Genomic DNA, 16,665 nt, shown 5'->3' with positions numbered 1-16,665 from the left:
AATAAAAAAGTATCATTCATAGGAGAGGACATTGTTGAAGCCTACGACAGTTGGAGAATGTTCTTCAATGGGGCTGCAAACTTCAAATTAGTAGGCATTGGAGCAGTTTTGGTATCAAAAACAGGTCAACATTACCTAGAATCCGCAAAGCTTAGGTTTTCGTGCACTAACAATATGGTAGAATATGAGGCTTGCATCATGGGGCTCAATTTTGCCATCGATATGAATATACAAGAGTTTCTTGTAATTGGTGATTCGGATCTTCTGATACATCAAGTTCAAGGAGAATGGGCTACAAAAACACTAAGATACTACCATACTTGTATCATGTGCAAGAATTAATGAAGAGGTTCACAAAGATAGAATTCAAACATGTTCCCAGAATTCAAAATGAATTTGCAGACGCACTGGCTACCTTGTCATCAATGATTACACCATCCAGACAAGAATTTCATCGATCCCATCCCATGAGGATCCATAATCAACCAGCTTACTGTGCTCATGTTGAAGAAGAAACGGACGGAAAACCTTGGTTCCACGACATTAAAGAATTTTTGGCAAAAAGAGAATATCCAGAACATGCGAACTATACTCAGAAATGCGCACTACGGAGGCTGTCCAATCACTTCTTCCAAAGCGGAGGGACCCTGTATAGAAGAACTCCTGATCTGGTGTTATTAAGGTATGTTGACGCAAAAGAGGCTTCCAGATTGCTTGAGGAGATACATGCCGGAACTTGCGGACCACATATGAACGGTTTTGTTCTAGCCAAAAAGATACTTAGAGCTGGATATTTTTGGATGACCATGGAAATGGATTGCATCAGGTACACGTCCAGAAATGCCACCAATGCTAGGTACATGCAGACATGATAAAGGTACTACCAAACAAGCTCAATGCAACAAGTGCACCTTGGCCTTTTGCTACCTGGGGAATGTATGTCATCGGTCCGATCGAGCCTGCCGCTTCTAACGAGCACCGATTCATTTTAGTGGCTATCGAATATTTCACAAAATGGGTAGAGGCTACATCTTACAAAGCTGTAACCAAGAAAGTTATCACAAATTTTGTCAGGGATTGTATTGTTTGTTGATTCAGGGTTCCTGAGTCCATTATCACTGATAATGCCGCCAATATCAACAGTGATATGATGAAAGCCATGTGTGAAACCTTCAAAATCAAGCACAAAAACTTTATAGCATACGTGCCAAATGAACAAAGCTATAGAAGCTGCCAATAAGAACATCAAGAAGATACTGAGGAAGATGGTAGAAAATCACAAACAATGGCACAAGAAGTTAACCTTTGCCATATTAGGGTACCACACCACAGTCCGCACATCAACTGGGGCAATCCCTATTTACTGGTTTATGGTACCGAAGTTGTCATTCCACTTGAGGTAAAAATTTCTTCTTTGAAAATCATACAAGAAGCCGAACTCAGTGATGCAGAATGGATAAGGAGCCGTTACGAGCAACTAGCCCTTATAGATAGAAAAGGGATGAATGTAGTGTGTCATGGTCAGTTTTATCATAATAGAATGTCCAGAGCTTTCAACAAAAGTGTCAGACCAAGACAATTCACACTAGGGGAGCTGGTGCTGAAGCGGATCTTCCCGCTTCAAGATGAAGCCACAGAGAAATTTTCACCCAAATGGAAAGGTCCTTACATGGTTCACCGGATGCTAACAGGAAGAGCACTCATGCTTGAAGAAATGGACAGAGAAGTTTGGCCAAAACCTATCAATTCAGACGCAGTCAAGAGATACTATGTTTAGACTGTTTACATTTCTTCATCTGATGTAACTGAACTATGCTTGACCTGATTCTCGTTTAAGACGGGATACGTAGGTAGCCCTATGGGTTCGGTCACATCGTAATAAAATATTTATTTACCTAGAACTAGAAACTTGGGCACAATTTTAAGGAGGACCCTAAAATTCCGGAACAAATCCAGCCGACGCCATCATATGCCAGACAGTCAGAAATCGGTTAAGTAACTGGGGTAGAATTTTGAGAAGGATTCACAAAATTCCGGAGCAGATCCAACAAACTTCGTTGCACACAAAACGGCAGAAGGATCAAACTGGGGCAGAATTTTGAGGAGGACCCTGAAAATTCTAATACAAGGAAGCTGCAATGTCTATAAAAGCGTTACAGTCATTAGTTCATCTAATTTACTTGATATTATATACCACTATGTATTCTAAAATAACTCTATTTCATCAAATAAGTGCATATTTTTTGAAAACTTTATTTCTATGGCAGCCAGATATTACCTAGGGCAACTTGAATAGGATCTCCAGAAAAAAGCAAAGCAAAACAAGCAAACAAGGGCAAGAACCAACCTCCCCCTACAAAACTCACGATTTTTCTTTAGATTCATGCATAGTGAACATAACAAGAGTATTCGCAAATATACACATATCAAAATCAATATCCTCAAAACAATCAGGCCACCAGACGAAAATATATGTCCAGCTAAGAAATATTCTACTCCTCTCTGCTACTTGTTCACTACATAAGGCTAAGTATTGTCTTCTCTTTGCATGAGACTAAGCCATGTCTCAAATATTGCATGATACTAAGCCCTGTCTTAATTCTTATATGAGGCTAAGCCCTGCCTCCATATTTGCATGAGACTAACCATTATCTCCATTTCTCGCATGAGGCTAAGCCTTGCCTCCATATTTGCATAAGGCTAAGCACTGCCTTCTCTTTGCATAAGACTAAGCCCTGTCTCAAATCTCGCATGAGGCTGGGCCTGTAATGACCCGACCGGTCATTTTGAGCTCTAGCATGCCATTCGGTAGTTTGAGGCCATGAGCAGCTTCACTTTAGGTATTATGACTTGTACGCATGGTCGGAATTGAATTTCGGGAAGTTTGGAATTGATTTGGAAAGAAAATTCCCATTTTGGAAATGACCTCAAAATTGGGATTTGAAGGTTCCAACAGGTTTGTATGATGATTTCGGACTTGGGCTTATGCCCATATCGGGTTTTGGGTGACCCCGGAGAATTTTGGTGCCTATTGTGGAAGTTAGCATTTTTGGAAGAATTTCATAAAATTGGGTTGAAGTGCATTTCCATGCTATCGATGCCATTTGGGATTCTGAGTCTGGGGTAGCTCTGTATGGTGATTTTGGTATTGGGAGCGCGATCAGAAGTGAATTCGGAGATCCGTGGGTCATTTGGAGTCAGTTGGCTGAAGATAGAAATTTGAAGGTTTTTGAAGAGTTTGACCGGAGGTGGACTTTTTGATATCGTGGTCGGATTCCGATTCCGAAAGTAGTAGGTCTGTAATGTCAAATATGACTTGCGTGCAAAATTTGAGGTCAATCGGACATGATTTGATAGGTTTAGACATCGAAAGTAGAAGTTTGAAGTTCTAAAGTTCTTTATGCTTGAATTGGAGTGCGATTCATGGTTTTAGCATTGTTTGATGTGATTTGAGGCTTCGAGCAGGTCCTTGTCATGTTATGGGACTGAGTTGTGTGATTGGATGGAGTCACGGGGGCCTCGGGTGAGTTTTGGGCGTGCGAGAAGAGTTGGAAGCACACTAGATTTTCTGGTGTTCTTGGCACCAGTTGTAGGTCTCGCAAATGTGAACCTCGCATTTGCGATGAGAGCTTCACATTTGTGATGAAGCCCGACCCAGGCAGTGTTCGCATTTGCAACACTTTGGCCGCATTTGTGATCCTAGCAGACGTCTAATTTGTGACTCTGTGGTCGCATTTGCAATCCTAACAGTTGAGCCCAGGCTTCGCATTTGTGAGGCTTTTGTTGTATTTCGCAAATGCGACATCAGAGGGCTGTGTCTAGCTCTTTTAATGCGGGATTTAGGCCATTATTTCATTTCACCTCATCTTCTTAGGTGATTTTTGGAGCTTTTGGAAGTGGGTTTTCACCTAGCACTTTGAGGTAAGTAGTTTCTTCACAACATGAGTTTAATACATACATTATGTATAGATTAACATGTAAAAATTTGGTGAAATCAAGGGTTTAGATGAAAATCTAGGTTTTGTATAAAAATGAGATTTCACCATGAAAATAGTTATGGAATTCGGTAAAAAGTCATATATTTGACTTCATAAGGTTATGGTTAACAATTTTCTTCGAAAGTTTTTGAAATTCGAGCATGTGGGCCCTGGAGTGAATTTTAGGAATCTTACATTTAGGGTTGGGTAATCACCTTAATAGTTGTAATGTGAATTTTTGAGCATGTAATGACTAGTTCTTACCTCATATGAATAGTTTTGGATCGTTCGGCTCCGATTTGGAGGTTTGAGCGTGTTCTTGAATTGGGAAATAGGCTTCGAAGCGAGGTGAGTCTCCCTTTTAACCTCGTAAGAGGAAATTGTCCCCATAGGTGAATTAACTGGATACGTGCTTTTATTTGTAGGGGCTACGTACGCACGAGGTGATGAGAGTCCGTGCGTAGCTACTATTATGCTTAAGTCCGGGTGGTCTAGGACCCAAAAGCATGCTTTACTTGCAATATTTGAAATCTTGTTGTCAATTCAAAATGCTTAAAACATATCGAATATGTAAATGAATTTCTATAAGACTTGGCATCGTTTCTTGATTTGTAAAAGAGAAATTGACACCTTCTTGAATAATTGCTTCCCTAATGAAGTCTAAATTGACTGTTTGAATGTGTATTTTTATGTGTACCTGTGCCGCATGTATATTTCGTGAGTGGCGTAATTGTTATTTATATTTGACCTTGTCGCATGTATGATTCGCGAGCAGGTAATATATGCATCTAATGGTTCGCGCCATTCGACCCTCTGGCAGTGCACAATTTAAATATTGTTGGATCGGGTCGTACGTCCTCGGCATGATTTGTGCATGCTTCTATTGCTTGCCTTGATAATTATAAGTGAGGTTACTGTTTTTCCTCGGATTGAGAATAAATGTATAAATGATGAAAACGAATCTGGAAATTTCCTATGAATAAAAGAATTGTTTACTTGCTTCATTCTATTGAATTACAGCCATGTTTATAAAAATCCTTGATTTACTATATTATTGGTGATCTTTAGCTTAAAGTATATATATTTTTATGTATATTACCTCATATTTTACTTTTGCTTCGTGAATTTGGGATGTTAAATGCTATGATTTATATTAATTTGAAGTGTTTTTACTTGTAGAAATGATTCGGGAGCATTTGGGGGCGAAACACGCAAGATTTGAGCCAAAACGAACAAAATCGGGAAAATGGGCAATTGGGCGCCACAGGCAGCGCCTAGCGCCACCTGTGGCGCTGGAAATAGAATTGAAAATTTGGGCAGCGCCTTGATGGGCTCCTGGCACCGGGCTGGGCGCCGTTGATGGGATTTTTGTCCTATTTTTCCCAGGACTTGGTCTATTCAGCCCTAAACTGATCCAACACGTATAAAAGAAAGACTAAGCCTATTTTTGGAGGGAGGACGCCACTTTGAAGGAGAAATACACACAAGAAACATCCGGGAGCAACAACATCTCAGATTTCTTCATCTTTTCTAGTATTTTTCAATTATTCAAAACTTATGCAATTGTTTGCTAGTATTATGAGTTGCTAAAAACCTATTGTTCTAGGATCATGGGTGAAACATGAATGTTGTTGTTTGAGGTTTAATTTAACGAAGTTGATTTTATCATATTGGGTTGTTTATTTAATTTTGTTTTTAATTATTTTGCTGAGTAGTTAACAGTGAGATACTATCAATAAGAACTGGAGGTGTTTATTGTTCTACATACTTTCACTATCATTTTTCTTTTCTTTCAATTTTTTTTTCTTTACACACTCCATACATTAAAGTTCATCGGCTAGTGACCTTTGATTTCAACTTTAGTGCACCAACGGGCCCTTCCATGGTTCCACTCAAAAGATACTCCCCAATCTCTAACCTAACTTCTTTTAGCGACTAAGTTTCTTAGGAGGTAAAGGTTCAATCAATATCAAATTAAGAACAAAATGGGGGTATTACTTGTAATGTGGGTGCCAAAAGAAAGGTCTATAGGCTCAAAGGGGCTAGCAACGGAAAATTTTATTTTTTATGTGACAAGCACATCCATGATCAAGCAAGAAAATGCCTATGTCATCCCCTAGATTAGCGCAACTTACAATTTCGCTCAATTAACACACGGGGCAAGTTCTAGACTACACAGGATAGCACAGAAAATCACAAATCCTCACACACACGTTGCACATGACTCAATCAAGACGATTCTGTTCAACTCTTAAGTCAAGCAAGCACAATTAAATGAGAAATTTAAGCAACATTGCACTATGTGTCATACGAGTCAAACACTGAGAGAAGGCGTTACAAAATAGGCTATTTACTTTACTTAGGCTTCACATGTCAAACCAAATACAAGGGAAGATAGAATGTATGTCATAGCCTAATGTGCCAGCATCAACCATGTCAACGAGTATCTCAGAGCGACTCAGTTTCTTCCTAAACTACTCCTAAAAAAAATAAAGTACCTGGTTCGAGCTACATCCTTGGAAAAGAACCGGTGCCCAAAGAAAAACCAAGGAATACTACCTAGCTATTCTAAAAAAAAAAATTTGGTGTTTTTAAATCGGACTTTTATCCCTAAAGAAAATTGTCCAAAAAATCCATCGTCGGGAAAAGTCTGAGCTTTTTCAATTTTTTTTTCTTTTGTATTTTTTTTAAATTTATAGCAACTAAACTACACTACACTAACTACACTAGAACTACTGAAAGAAACAAATTAAAACAAGTTGATACAAAATATACAACAACAGCACAGGTAGTATTCCTCCCACCTCACATTTAAACTATGCATAGCCCTCGATGCAAGTAAACATGAAAAACAGAGTAGGGTGAAAAGAAAAACTCCTTGTCGGTCAGAGTTCACCTCCCCCAGTAGCTCTGGGGTCATCATCATCCGGTCCTAGAGGCACCAAAGTCATGGGTCCCGTAGCACCATTCCCATCCTCATCCTTAGTGTCTGAGCCTTTGACAGAGTTGACGTCCTCCGGCGAGTGAACGGGGATGCCAAGTGCAATCCTTAACATCTCCTTGGACGTGCTGGACAAGTAATTGCGTAAATGCATACACTCCTCGTCTGTAATGCCAACCCTACTCATTAGTAAGTTCAACGAGTTATAAATGTACCTGTTGAAGTTCTCCTCTTGCTCCATCCGGGCTGCGGGGGTGAGTTTTGACGATGTCTCCACCAGAGATGTGATGTCCATAAGCCCTGACGAAGCCTTCACCACCTCATCATGCCCGGGGTACTCCAGCACTCCTTGAAATAACATATACTGAGTGAGTAAGTTTTCGAAGAAGAACCGCCTAATTTGTCGCCCAAATCTCGTACGGGCCATCTCACCGAGCATAATCACAACCACACTAATGGGTCGGCCGGTCATCAAGAAGAAGATGAGACACACTCTAGCTCGAGTGCAGTCACTATTGTGATCCGCCGGCATTAGTCTCGCTTGCACAAAATTCTGCCACACCTTGGCAGCTTTGTTGAAGTCGGAGCGCACCATAGAGAGGTGAATGTTGCCTTGATTTCTTATCCATTTGGCATTTGAATCCACGCCACAAAGAGTGTGACGTATTAGCTCATATTTCTTGCTTCTGATAAAGTGTTGGAGTCTCCTTGGGTTAGCATTCTCAACCCCCAAATAGTCACACAAAGACTCTCTATCTATCGACATATCCTTCCCTCTTACACATGAAGTGCTCCGTTGATAATCCCAGTTAGCATACAGCTCTCGAACCATGCTTAGGTTTGCAGGCCCCGGGCATTCCAAGAACTTGGGCATCTTTAGAGCTCGCAGCCTGTTAAGTACCTCCAGGAAGTTTCTTTCTAAGGTTGTGGTGTTAATCCACATCTTAGAAATGTACCAACCAGATGGCACGAAGTCCCTATGCCATGAAATAGCTGTAGCATCGACCAAATCCAAACGAGGCCTTGGCCTCAATGGCGCCTGCTGAGATCCCTCGGTGACATGCTTTCCTTTGGACTGCCGTGAAGAACTTTCTCCCTGCTTGCGCTTTTTGGGCGCATGAGAAGTGGTGGAGGACTTTCCAATGCCTTTGCTTTTGCTAGAAACCTCATGAGCCATAGTATCCTGCAACACAAATAAGCACAACTGTAAGAACACTGCAAGAAATATGCCTAAGGTTGTTGTGCAAGTCATGAAATGACCCCACACTTAAAACCGAAGGCACAATGTACACTATGTCACAATTTTGAATTCAACGTGTACATGTGTTGCACCCTTAAGCTATGGATACTCAAGACTTCCCCACGCCATAAAATAAGGATTGATCATGGCCATGCGAATTCCCATTAAGGTAAGCAAGAGGCATATGGTATGCACCTTTCACAACTCCTAGACTATACTAAATTAGTCAAATTTACAAGATACTACAACATACATTATCTAAAATAAATAGTGTAGGAACATGCATTGCATCAAAGCCACACCATCCTAGCATGTAAAAGCATCCCTACACACCCCACACTTAGCCCAAATTCATACACAAATATACCAGGTTACTTAAACTTCACCGGTGCACCAAAATCCTCACTCAAGCATTATAACAGACACATTGCGGGCATAAGGTGTGTGCTTCTAATTCAACAATGGTGGAATATGGTGGCCCTCCCAATTTTAAATGAAGTAGAGGGAATTCTAGTTTACTACTCCGTGTATACAATAACCACACAATTTTCGACCAACACAAGTCACCCACCATAAATTTTTCATATGAACTACATGGGGAAAAGTATTGGGGATTAGGGCTCTTGGAGATGGAAGCATGTTTATCTACTAGTTAAGACATAAGGAGAAATAGGAGAGGAAAAGAAAGAAAAACTTACCTATAGAGTGTAGAAGGAGAGCAAGAGAAACAAAACTTTGAAAAAAAACATTTGGAGAAGAAAAAGAAGCGAACGCGACAGAAGCAGAAGCAGACGCCTTTGTTTGGTTTTGTGTTTGGGTGGGTTTGGTTTATGGTTATGTTGGGTTGGGAATGGGTATGGGTATTAAGATTGGGGTATAGTATTAGTGTAAATGGGTATTTGGATTGGGTTAAATGGATATGGATTAGAAAATAAAAATAAAGATGAAAAAATTAAAAAAAAATTACATACCTGGACGCCCCCAGCCCGGCGCCTCGCACCCTGCCTGGCGCTGGGGTTTTGTTGATTCTATTTCCAGCGCCCCAGGCAGCGCTGGGTGCTGGCCTGGGCGTTGTTTCACGATTATTATTTATTTTTTTATCTTGATCCCCCGAGCCTTTTATATACCTAATTTACATATCATACACCATTATATCTAAAATTTCTGTACCTACAAAGAAAATGCAAAACTCTATCTACTCTAACTAAAAGAAAAATTAAGAAGTTAAACTAGGAAAACACCAAAATTGGGTTGCCTCTCAATGAGCGTCTGATTTAACGTCGCGGCACGACTCAACACATTTTAAGCATCGACCAAGTTCACCGAGGTCTTGTGACGTGCAATGTCACCACCCCAATAATGTTTTATTCTCTGGACATTTACCAAGAAGGTACCACTTGAGCTCGTATCACGCAGTTCCACAACTCCATGAGGCCTCACACTTACCACAATAAAAGGACTTACCCAACGAGACTTAAGCTTTCCGGGGAAAAGCTTCAACCTCAAATTGAACAAGAGAACTTCCTGATCCGGATCAAACTATCGAGGTTGGATGTGCTTGTCATGCCACCTCTTAGTCTTTTCTTTATATAATTTGGCATTTTCATATGTGTGCAATTGAAACTCATCAAGCTCGTTGAGTTGTAGCAACCTCTTCTCACCAGAAAAGTCAATAGCCATGTTCAGATTTTTAATTGCCAATAGGCTTTGTGTTCCATCTCGATGGGCAAGTGACACGCCTTCCCATAAACTAATTTATACGGAGAAGTACCTATGGGAGTCTTGTATGCAGTTTGATATGCCCATAATGCGTCGTCTAGCTTCCCGGCCCAGTCCTTTCTATTTCCACTTACTGTTTTCTCCAGAATCTGCTTTTCCTCTCTGTTTGAAACTTCCACTTGACCACTCGTTTGGGGGTGATAGGCAGTGAAAACCTTGTGCTTAACTCCATACTTTGCAAGAACATTATTCAGCAATTTATTGCAGAAGTGAGTTCCTCCGTCTCTTATCAGCACTCTAGGAGTTCCAAAGCGTGTGAAGATGTGCTTCTTTACAAAGTTTACCACAGCCTTTGCATCATTAGTGGGAAAAGCAACGGCCTCCACCCACTTAGAAACATAGTCAGCTGCCACCAAGATGTACCTGTGACCACTAGAGTATGGGAACGATCCCATGAAATCAATCCCCCAAACATCAAAAAGCTCCACTACCAGAATATTCTGCAGAGGCATCTCGTGTTTCTTCGTGATTGTTCCGGTTCTTTGGCATCTGTCACACTTTTTAACAAAGGCATGTGCATTCTTAAATAATTTTGGCCAATAGAAACCTGATTGTAAAACTTTCTGGGCAGTTCTATCCCCACCGTGATGTCCTTCGTATGGTGAAGCGTGACAGTCATGCAATATTGCATTTATCTCTTCCTCAGGAATACATCTTCGCACCAGCTGATCTGCGCATAGCCTGTATAAGAATGGCTCATCCCACATGTAGAGCCTCATATCATGTAGGAACCTTCTTCTATTATTGGGTGTCAATTATGGTGGTGTCACCCTACTTGCAATAAAATTCACATAATCTGCATACCACGGAGCTTCGCTTGAGGTAATTGCCAATAACTGCTTATCAGGAAATGTTTCTTTGATTGACCCTCCTTCAGCTACATGGCTGCGATTTTCTAATCTAGAGAAGTGATCAGCCACTTGGTTCTCTGGCCCTTTTCGATCTCGAATTTCTAAGTCAAACTCTTGCAAGAGGAGGACCCAACGAATCAGCCTTAGCTTGGTGTCTTTCTTCTCAAACAAGTATCTGGTAGCTGAATGATCTGTGTAGACGATGACTAAGGTCCCTACTAGATTGGATTTGAACTTGTCAAACGCCCACACCACTGCAAGCAACTCTTTTTTAGTAACTGTGTAGTTCATCTGGGCTGGATTCAGAGTTTTGCTCGCGTAGTAGATGGAGTGAAAGATTTTATTTCTCCTTTGCCCCAAAACAGCTCCAATAGCTATGTCACTCGCATCGTACATCAACTCAAATGGTTGCTCCCAATTCGGAGCAATGATAATTGGTGCAGTCGCTAACCTTCCCTTCAGCTCCTCAAATGCTTTTAGATAGGCATCATCAAACTTGAAGGGGACATCTTTCTCAAGAAGCCTGCACAAAGGAGAAGAAATTTTCGAAAAATCTTTAATGAAATGACGACAAAAAACCTGCACGACCCAAGAAACTGCGAATGCCTTTGACTGATGTCGGCGGGGGAAATTTTTCAATCGCCTCCACCCTCGCTTTGTCCACCTGCAAACCATTTTTGGACACCTTATTCCCCAAGACTATACCTTCATGTACCATGAAATGGCACTTTTCCCAGTTTAGCACCATGTTCGTCTCTTCACATCTAGCAAGCACTTTATCAAGATTCATTAAACAGTTATCAAAAGGGCACCCAATCACGGAAAAATCATCCATGAACACTTCTACAAATCTTTCAACCATGTCAGTAAAAATAGCCATCATACACCTTTAAAAAGTCACAGGTGCATTACAGAGACCAAAGGGCATTCTCTTGAACGCATGCATGTCGTATGGACACGTAAATGTGGTTTTATCTTTGTCCTCTAGGGCTATAGCAATCTGATTATACCCCAAATAACCATCTAAGAAACAATAGTATTCCTGGCCAACTAATCTATCAAGAATTTGATCAATAAAGGGGAGGGGGAAGTGGTCCTTTCGGGTGGCATTATTCAATTTTCTATAATTTATGCAAATCCTCCACCCAGTGACAATTCTTGTTGGAATCAAGTCATTATTTTCATTAACAACTATAGTCCTCCCCCCTGTCTTAGGTATACATTGAACGGGGCTTACCCATTTGCTATCCGAGATTAGAAATACAATACCTGCATCAAGCCACTTAATCACTTCTTTTCGTTTTCATGATTGGATTTAGTCGGCTTTGTTGCTCTACACTTGGCTTGTGTGCATCCTCCATGAGGATTTTATGCATGCAAAAAGCTGGACTAATGACCTTAATGTCAAACATTGTCCACCCAAGTGCTCGCTTATGCTCACGTAGCACTCTCAACAGCTTCTCTTCCTGCAATTTAGACAAGTCAGAAGAAACAATAACAGGTAAAGTGTCAAAATCACCCAAATAAGCATATTGAAGGTGAGGAGGCTGGGGTTTTAGCTTGAATTTTGGAGCCTCCTCAATTGTGGGCTTTGGAGGAGGCCCATCTGGCCTATTTAGGGGCTCAAAGGGGTGTATCCCCTACATGTAAGCACAATATGTATCTAGGATATGCATCATCTCCTCAATCTCATCATCAACCTCCAGGCTATCGAACAAAATAAGTGCTTTCTTTAAAGAATCGTCTAGATATACACTCGTATCAAGAATTTTCTCATCCGCCTCAACAATAGATATCATTGAGAGCTCCTCATAGTGGCGTGGGGAAGTTGGATTGCTTTGTAGACATTAAAGTGTGCTTCCTCGTCATCCACCCTCAAAATTATTTTTCCCTCTCTCACTTTAATAATTGCATCACAAGTAGCCAAGAGAGGTCGCCCCAATAAGATTGGAACCAGTTCATCAGCCTCATAATCTAGGATAATGAAGTCCGCATGGAAGATAAATTTCCCAATTTGCAGCAGCACATCTTCAATAACCCCTCAAGGTGTGTTATCGACCTATCAGCCAGATGCAACATCACAGTAGTTGGTCTTGGAGCTCCCAGACCCAATTGCTTGAACAAGGATAAGGGCATCAGATTTATGTTTGCCCCCAAATCGCAAAGAGCATGACCCATATCAATATTACCAATTCGCACAGGGATGGTGAAGCTGCCAGGATCATTAAGCTTTTGAGGGAGCTTGTTTTGGACCCTTGAAGTGCACTCCTCAGTAAGTGCAACTGTCTCAAATTCAGTCAGTCTTCTTTTGTGAGCCACTATATCTTTTATGCACTTAGCATACTTTGGAATTTCATGAAGAACATCCACCATTGGAATATTTAATTGAACCTGGCTCAACATAGAGAGAAATTTGTTGAACATGCGATCATCATTCTTTTTCTGCAATCTCTAGGGGAAAGGTGGTGGTGGCCTTGCAGCCTCCACTGGCACTGAAGTTGCATCATTTTTCTTTGATTCGTGTGTCGCCTTAGGAATCAGCTCCCCCTCAGGTATGTGTTTATCTTTTCTTTTCTTTTGCACTTCCTCTAGTTCCCTCCCGTTTTTGAGTGTAACTACATTCACTTGAGGGTTCTTCTCTATATCACTGGAGAGAGCGCCTGCAGGTCTAGTATTTTGATTTGTTGCTAACTGCCCCATTTGTCTCTCAAGATTTCTGAAATCGGTCCTGAGCTGTTGATTGTCAAGCAACAACTTCTTTAGCAAATCATTTGTACTATCTTCCATTTGTTGGAGTGGCTTCTAAGGTCTCAACAATTGGTATATTATTATTGGACCACTAGTAAGTGTCGCAGTTGACCTCTCGTCTCTACCTCTTCGAGGTTAGGCGGGATACTTACTGAGTACATGTTATTTTTGTACTCATGGTACACTTGATGTGCATTTTTGTTGCACATGAACATGTACTTTAGTGGCCCGATGGACGTATCAGCATGGATGATACAGAGACTTAGGTGAGCTGCATCTCTCGAGACGACTCGCAGCCAGCGGAGTCTCTTTCAGTGTATTATATATTTTTTCTGTCCAAGTTTGTATTCCGGACAACTATTGTACCTTATTAGATTTCCTAGTAATTGCTCATACACTTGTGACACCAGGTTTTGGGATGATCTCGGGATTATTCAGTAAATAAATTTTGTAAAGACTTCATTATTTATTCAGTGAAATTTATTATTTATTGTTTCAAGTTTAGCATAAATGATTTTGAAAAATATTAAAACGAGAATTTACTAGTTAAATGGTGTTGGCTTGCCTGACAGTGGAGTCTAGCGGCATCACGACCCTTAGTGGATTTTGGGTCGTGACAAAGCCCTGCCTGCTTATTTGCATAAGGCTAAGCATTGCCTTCTCGTGAGAATAAGCTTTGTCTCCCTCTGCATAAGTATTGCTCTATTCTAAACATTGCATTATCTTCTTCTCTCAGGGCTAAAGCTTTGCCCCCAAACTTTGTACAAGACTAAGCTTTGTCTTGTTATTACCTTTGGTACCATGTCTATGCACTTCATGGGCTGATGTATAGCCAACTTGTCCAAATGCGTCATAGTCCGAAGGCATCATCCTCATAGCCTGAAGATACCATGTCATGGCCTGAGGATCTCTCAATACTGCACATCATTATTCAAAGGCGTCGTGGTTCAGAGGCACCATTCTCATGGCCCGAGAACATCATTTCATGGTCTCCGAATCCCTTATCTGATGATTCATGGCTCAGGACATCATGGTCTAAGGACGTCATCTTCACTGTCCAAAGACAACCTTCATGGTCCAAAGGGAATTTGCATCATGTTTAAATTTTCGCAATAATCTATATACTTACATGAATCATGTTTTATGTTTTGCAGGTAATCCAGGAAGCAACCGTTCTTCAAACAGGAGCAACCTTCACTCCAGTTTCCGCTCGTACCACTTATACCTTGCCATTATTTCAAACGTAATCAACTCCTGTCAATTACCCGCCTCTACTCTATGACCGTTCAGATACCTGCCCTGTGATGTGTCCATTACAATTCAGATTTTCCCTCATAACTCTACACAAACCCATCCGATACCACCTTTCACGAAAGAACCTTTTCTGAAACATGCTATCATTCCTATAACGATTCCATCGGTTTCATTCACCGTTTGGTCCAGAACTATACATGGACTGATTCCTGTAAAATCAGGGATATGTAGGCAGCTCAAACACGAGGGTGCGGCCTATATTTTTAAAAACACCGCATTCGGTCAAAATCGGTCATCATTTCTTTACCCGTCAACTCTTTCATCCTTCCCGGGTAAAGAGGGACAGCTGTTGATACCCAATTTTTCCCTCATATATTTTAAATGCATATATACTTTAAAAATAGTGCATGAACATCAACCAGTATTTTTTCATAATTTTCTATGATTTTTAAAAGGATTTTAATTAATTTATTCTAGCATTTTATTATCTAAATAATGACTAATTGCATCACAAATAATTTTATAATGATTTATTACTTGGTTTTTATCATTTATATTAATCATTTTATGCATAATTATATTTGTATCTTTAGGCTATAATTGCAATAACTTTGCAATAATAGCCCATATATGCATAATTACATTATTTGCACGAAAAATAATTTTTTATATTTTTATAATATTAAGTGATTATTTTGAATTATTTTCATGCATAAATAGCATTTTTTATCATTTATTAGCTATTTTTATAAATTATTTTATCAAATTAATTGACTATTTAACATATAGCCTCTTTTAATTTTCGGACCTTAGCCCAATTTTTACCCCAGCCCAATTAAATTAAATTAACCCATAACCCTTAACCCTGATCCATACCTGCCCTATCCTAGGTTCAATCCTGGTCGTTGATCTTAAAAGATCAATGGTCCAGGATTTACCTTCCTTTTTTAATATACCAAAACCCCCAAACCCATCCTCATTTCCAAAATTTCGCCGCCTCTGAATCCCTTCCTCCTCTCCTCTCTTTCCCCTTCCTCTTAACCCTAGTCCGCCATCACTAAAACCTCTTTGATTCATGGGTTCTTTCTTCAACCTCAGGCCTTATCCGACATCAAATCTTTGTTGGTTGTTCGATTTTCATGATACTTGATGGAATCTCAAAGATATTCGAACCAAATCTGGCTCAAAGACTCTTATTTCTCGATTATTCCATCTATGTTCACTCTGATACCTATGAGTACGAGTATCTTCATATATTTGGGGTTCCAAATCTCTAGTTCAAGCCAGATTTGATTTGCTTCTGTCTATTTTTATGAACCTAACTATTTTTTGGTTGAATCTGTTTAGATCTCTTTAGATTTGAAATGATTTTGTGTTTGTTTGGTATTTCTCCCTTAATATTTTCTGTTCTTACTATTATTATTGACTGATTTCATTTGCCCTAAAAGCTAGGGTTTTGATTTCTGATGGATTTCTGCAAAAAAGGTTTTAGCGTTTAAATGTTTTCATCTCTGACTTTCTTATTCACTTTTCAACTGATTTTTACTTGATTTAATCAAGCTCCATGTATATGTCTTTGTATTTCTTAGGGTTTTTATTATTTGACTGTTTATCATACTGTCTTTTGCTCATTTACTTTTAATTCTATTAATTAAGTGTTAATTAATTTTATTACCCAAATTAGGGTTTGAATTTAGTACCCGCATTTCCTTATTAAGATTTTACCTGTTTTACCTTATTTATGTGATTAATTATCCGTGCTACTGGCCTGGTTTTGTGTTCTAACTTTTAATTGATCTATGGACTTAATACTTACCTTATTTAGACCTAAATCTTGACTGTTGATTTATTCCGTGTTAATTTAATTGATACTTC

The 16,665-nt window shown here is 39.9% G+C and overlaps 2 protein-coding genes across 2 annotated transcripts; both read left to right on the top strand.

Moving 5' to 3' along the window:
- The first annotated feature begins 341 nt into the window (after positions 1-341).
- LOC138881374 (uncharacterized) lies at positions 342-1,240 on the top strand. Its single transcript, XM_070161596.1, has 2 exons — positions 342-826; positions 1,099-1,240. Exons 1-2 carry the CDS (start codon positions 342-344, stop codon positions 1,238-1,240), a joined length of 627 nt encoding a protein of 208 aa, XP_070017697.1.
- A 45-nt stretch (positions 1,241-1,285) lies between these two features.
- Positions 1,286-1,879, top strand: LOC138881373 (uncharacterized). The gene is made up of 2 exons (XM_070161595.1): positions 1,286-1,726; positions 1,838-1,879. Exons 1-2 carry the CDS (start codon positions 1,286-1,288, stop codon positions 1,877-1,879), a joined length of 483 nt encoding a protein of 160 aa, XP_070017696.1.
- Positions 1,880-16,665: the final 14,786 nt, after the last annotated feature.

Source organism: Nicotiana sylvestris, chromosome 11, assembly GCF_000393655.2.
Source record: "Nicotiana sylvestris chromosome 11, ASM39365v2, whole genome shotgun sequence".
NCBI classification, from domain to species: Eukaryota; Viridiplantae; Streptophyta; class Magnoliopsida; order Solanales; family Solanaceae; genus Nicotiana; species Nicotiana sylvestris.
This window is presented reverse-complemented; position numbering and strand designations above follow the sequence as displayed.

Bases quoted from the DNA above. Each gene is read 5' to 3' on its own strand.
- LOC138881374 (XM_070161596.1), top strand. From the start codon at position 342: ATGAAGAGGTTCACAAAGATAGAATTCAAACATGTTCCCAGAATTCAA. The intron at 827-1,098 runs GTACACGTCCAG...TTGTTGATTCAG, and splicing joins ATGGAAATGGATTGCATCAG to GGTTCCTGAGTCCATTATCA.
- LOC138881373 (XM_070161595.1), top strand. From the start codon at position 1,286: ATGGCACAAGAAGTTAACCTTTGCCATATTAGGGTACCACACCACAGT. The intron at 1,727-1,837 runs GTTTGGCCAAAA...TTCTCGTTTAAG, and splicing joins TTGAAGAAATGGACAGAGAA to ACGGGATACGTAGGTAGCCC.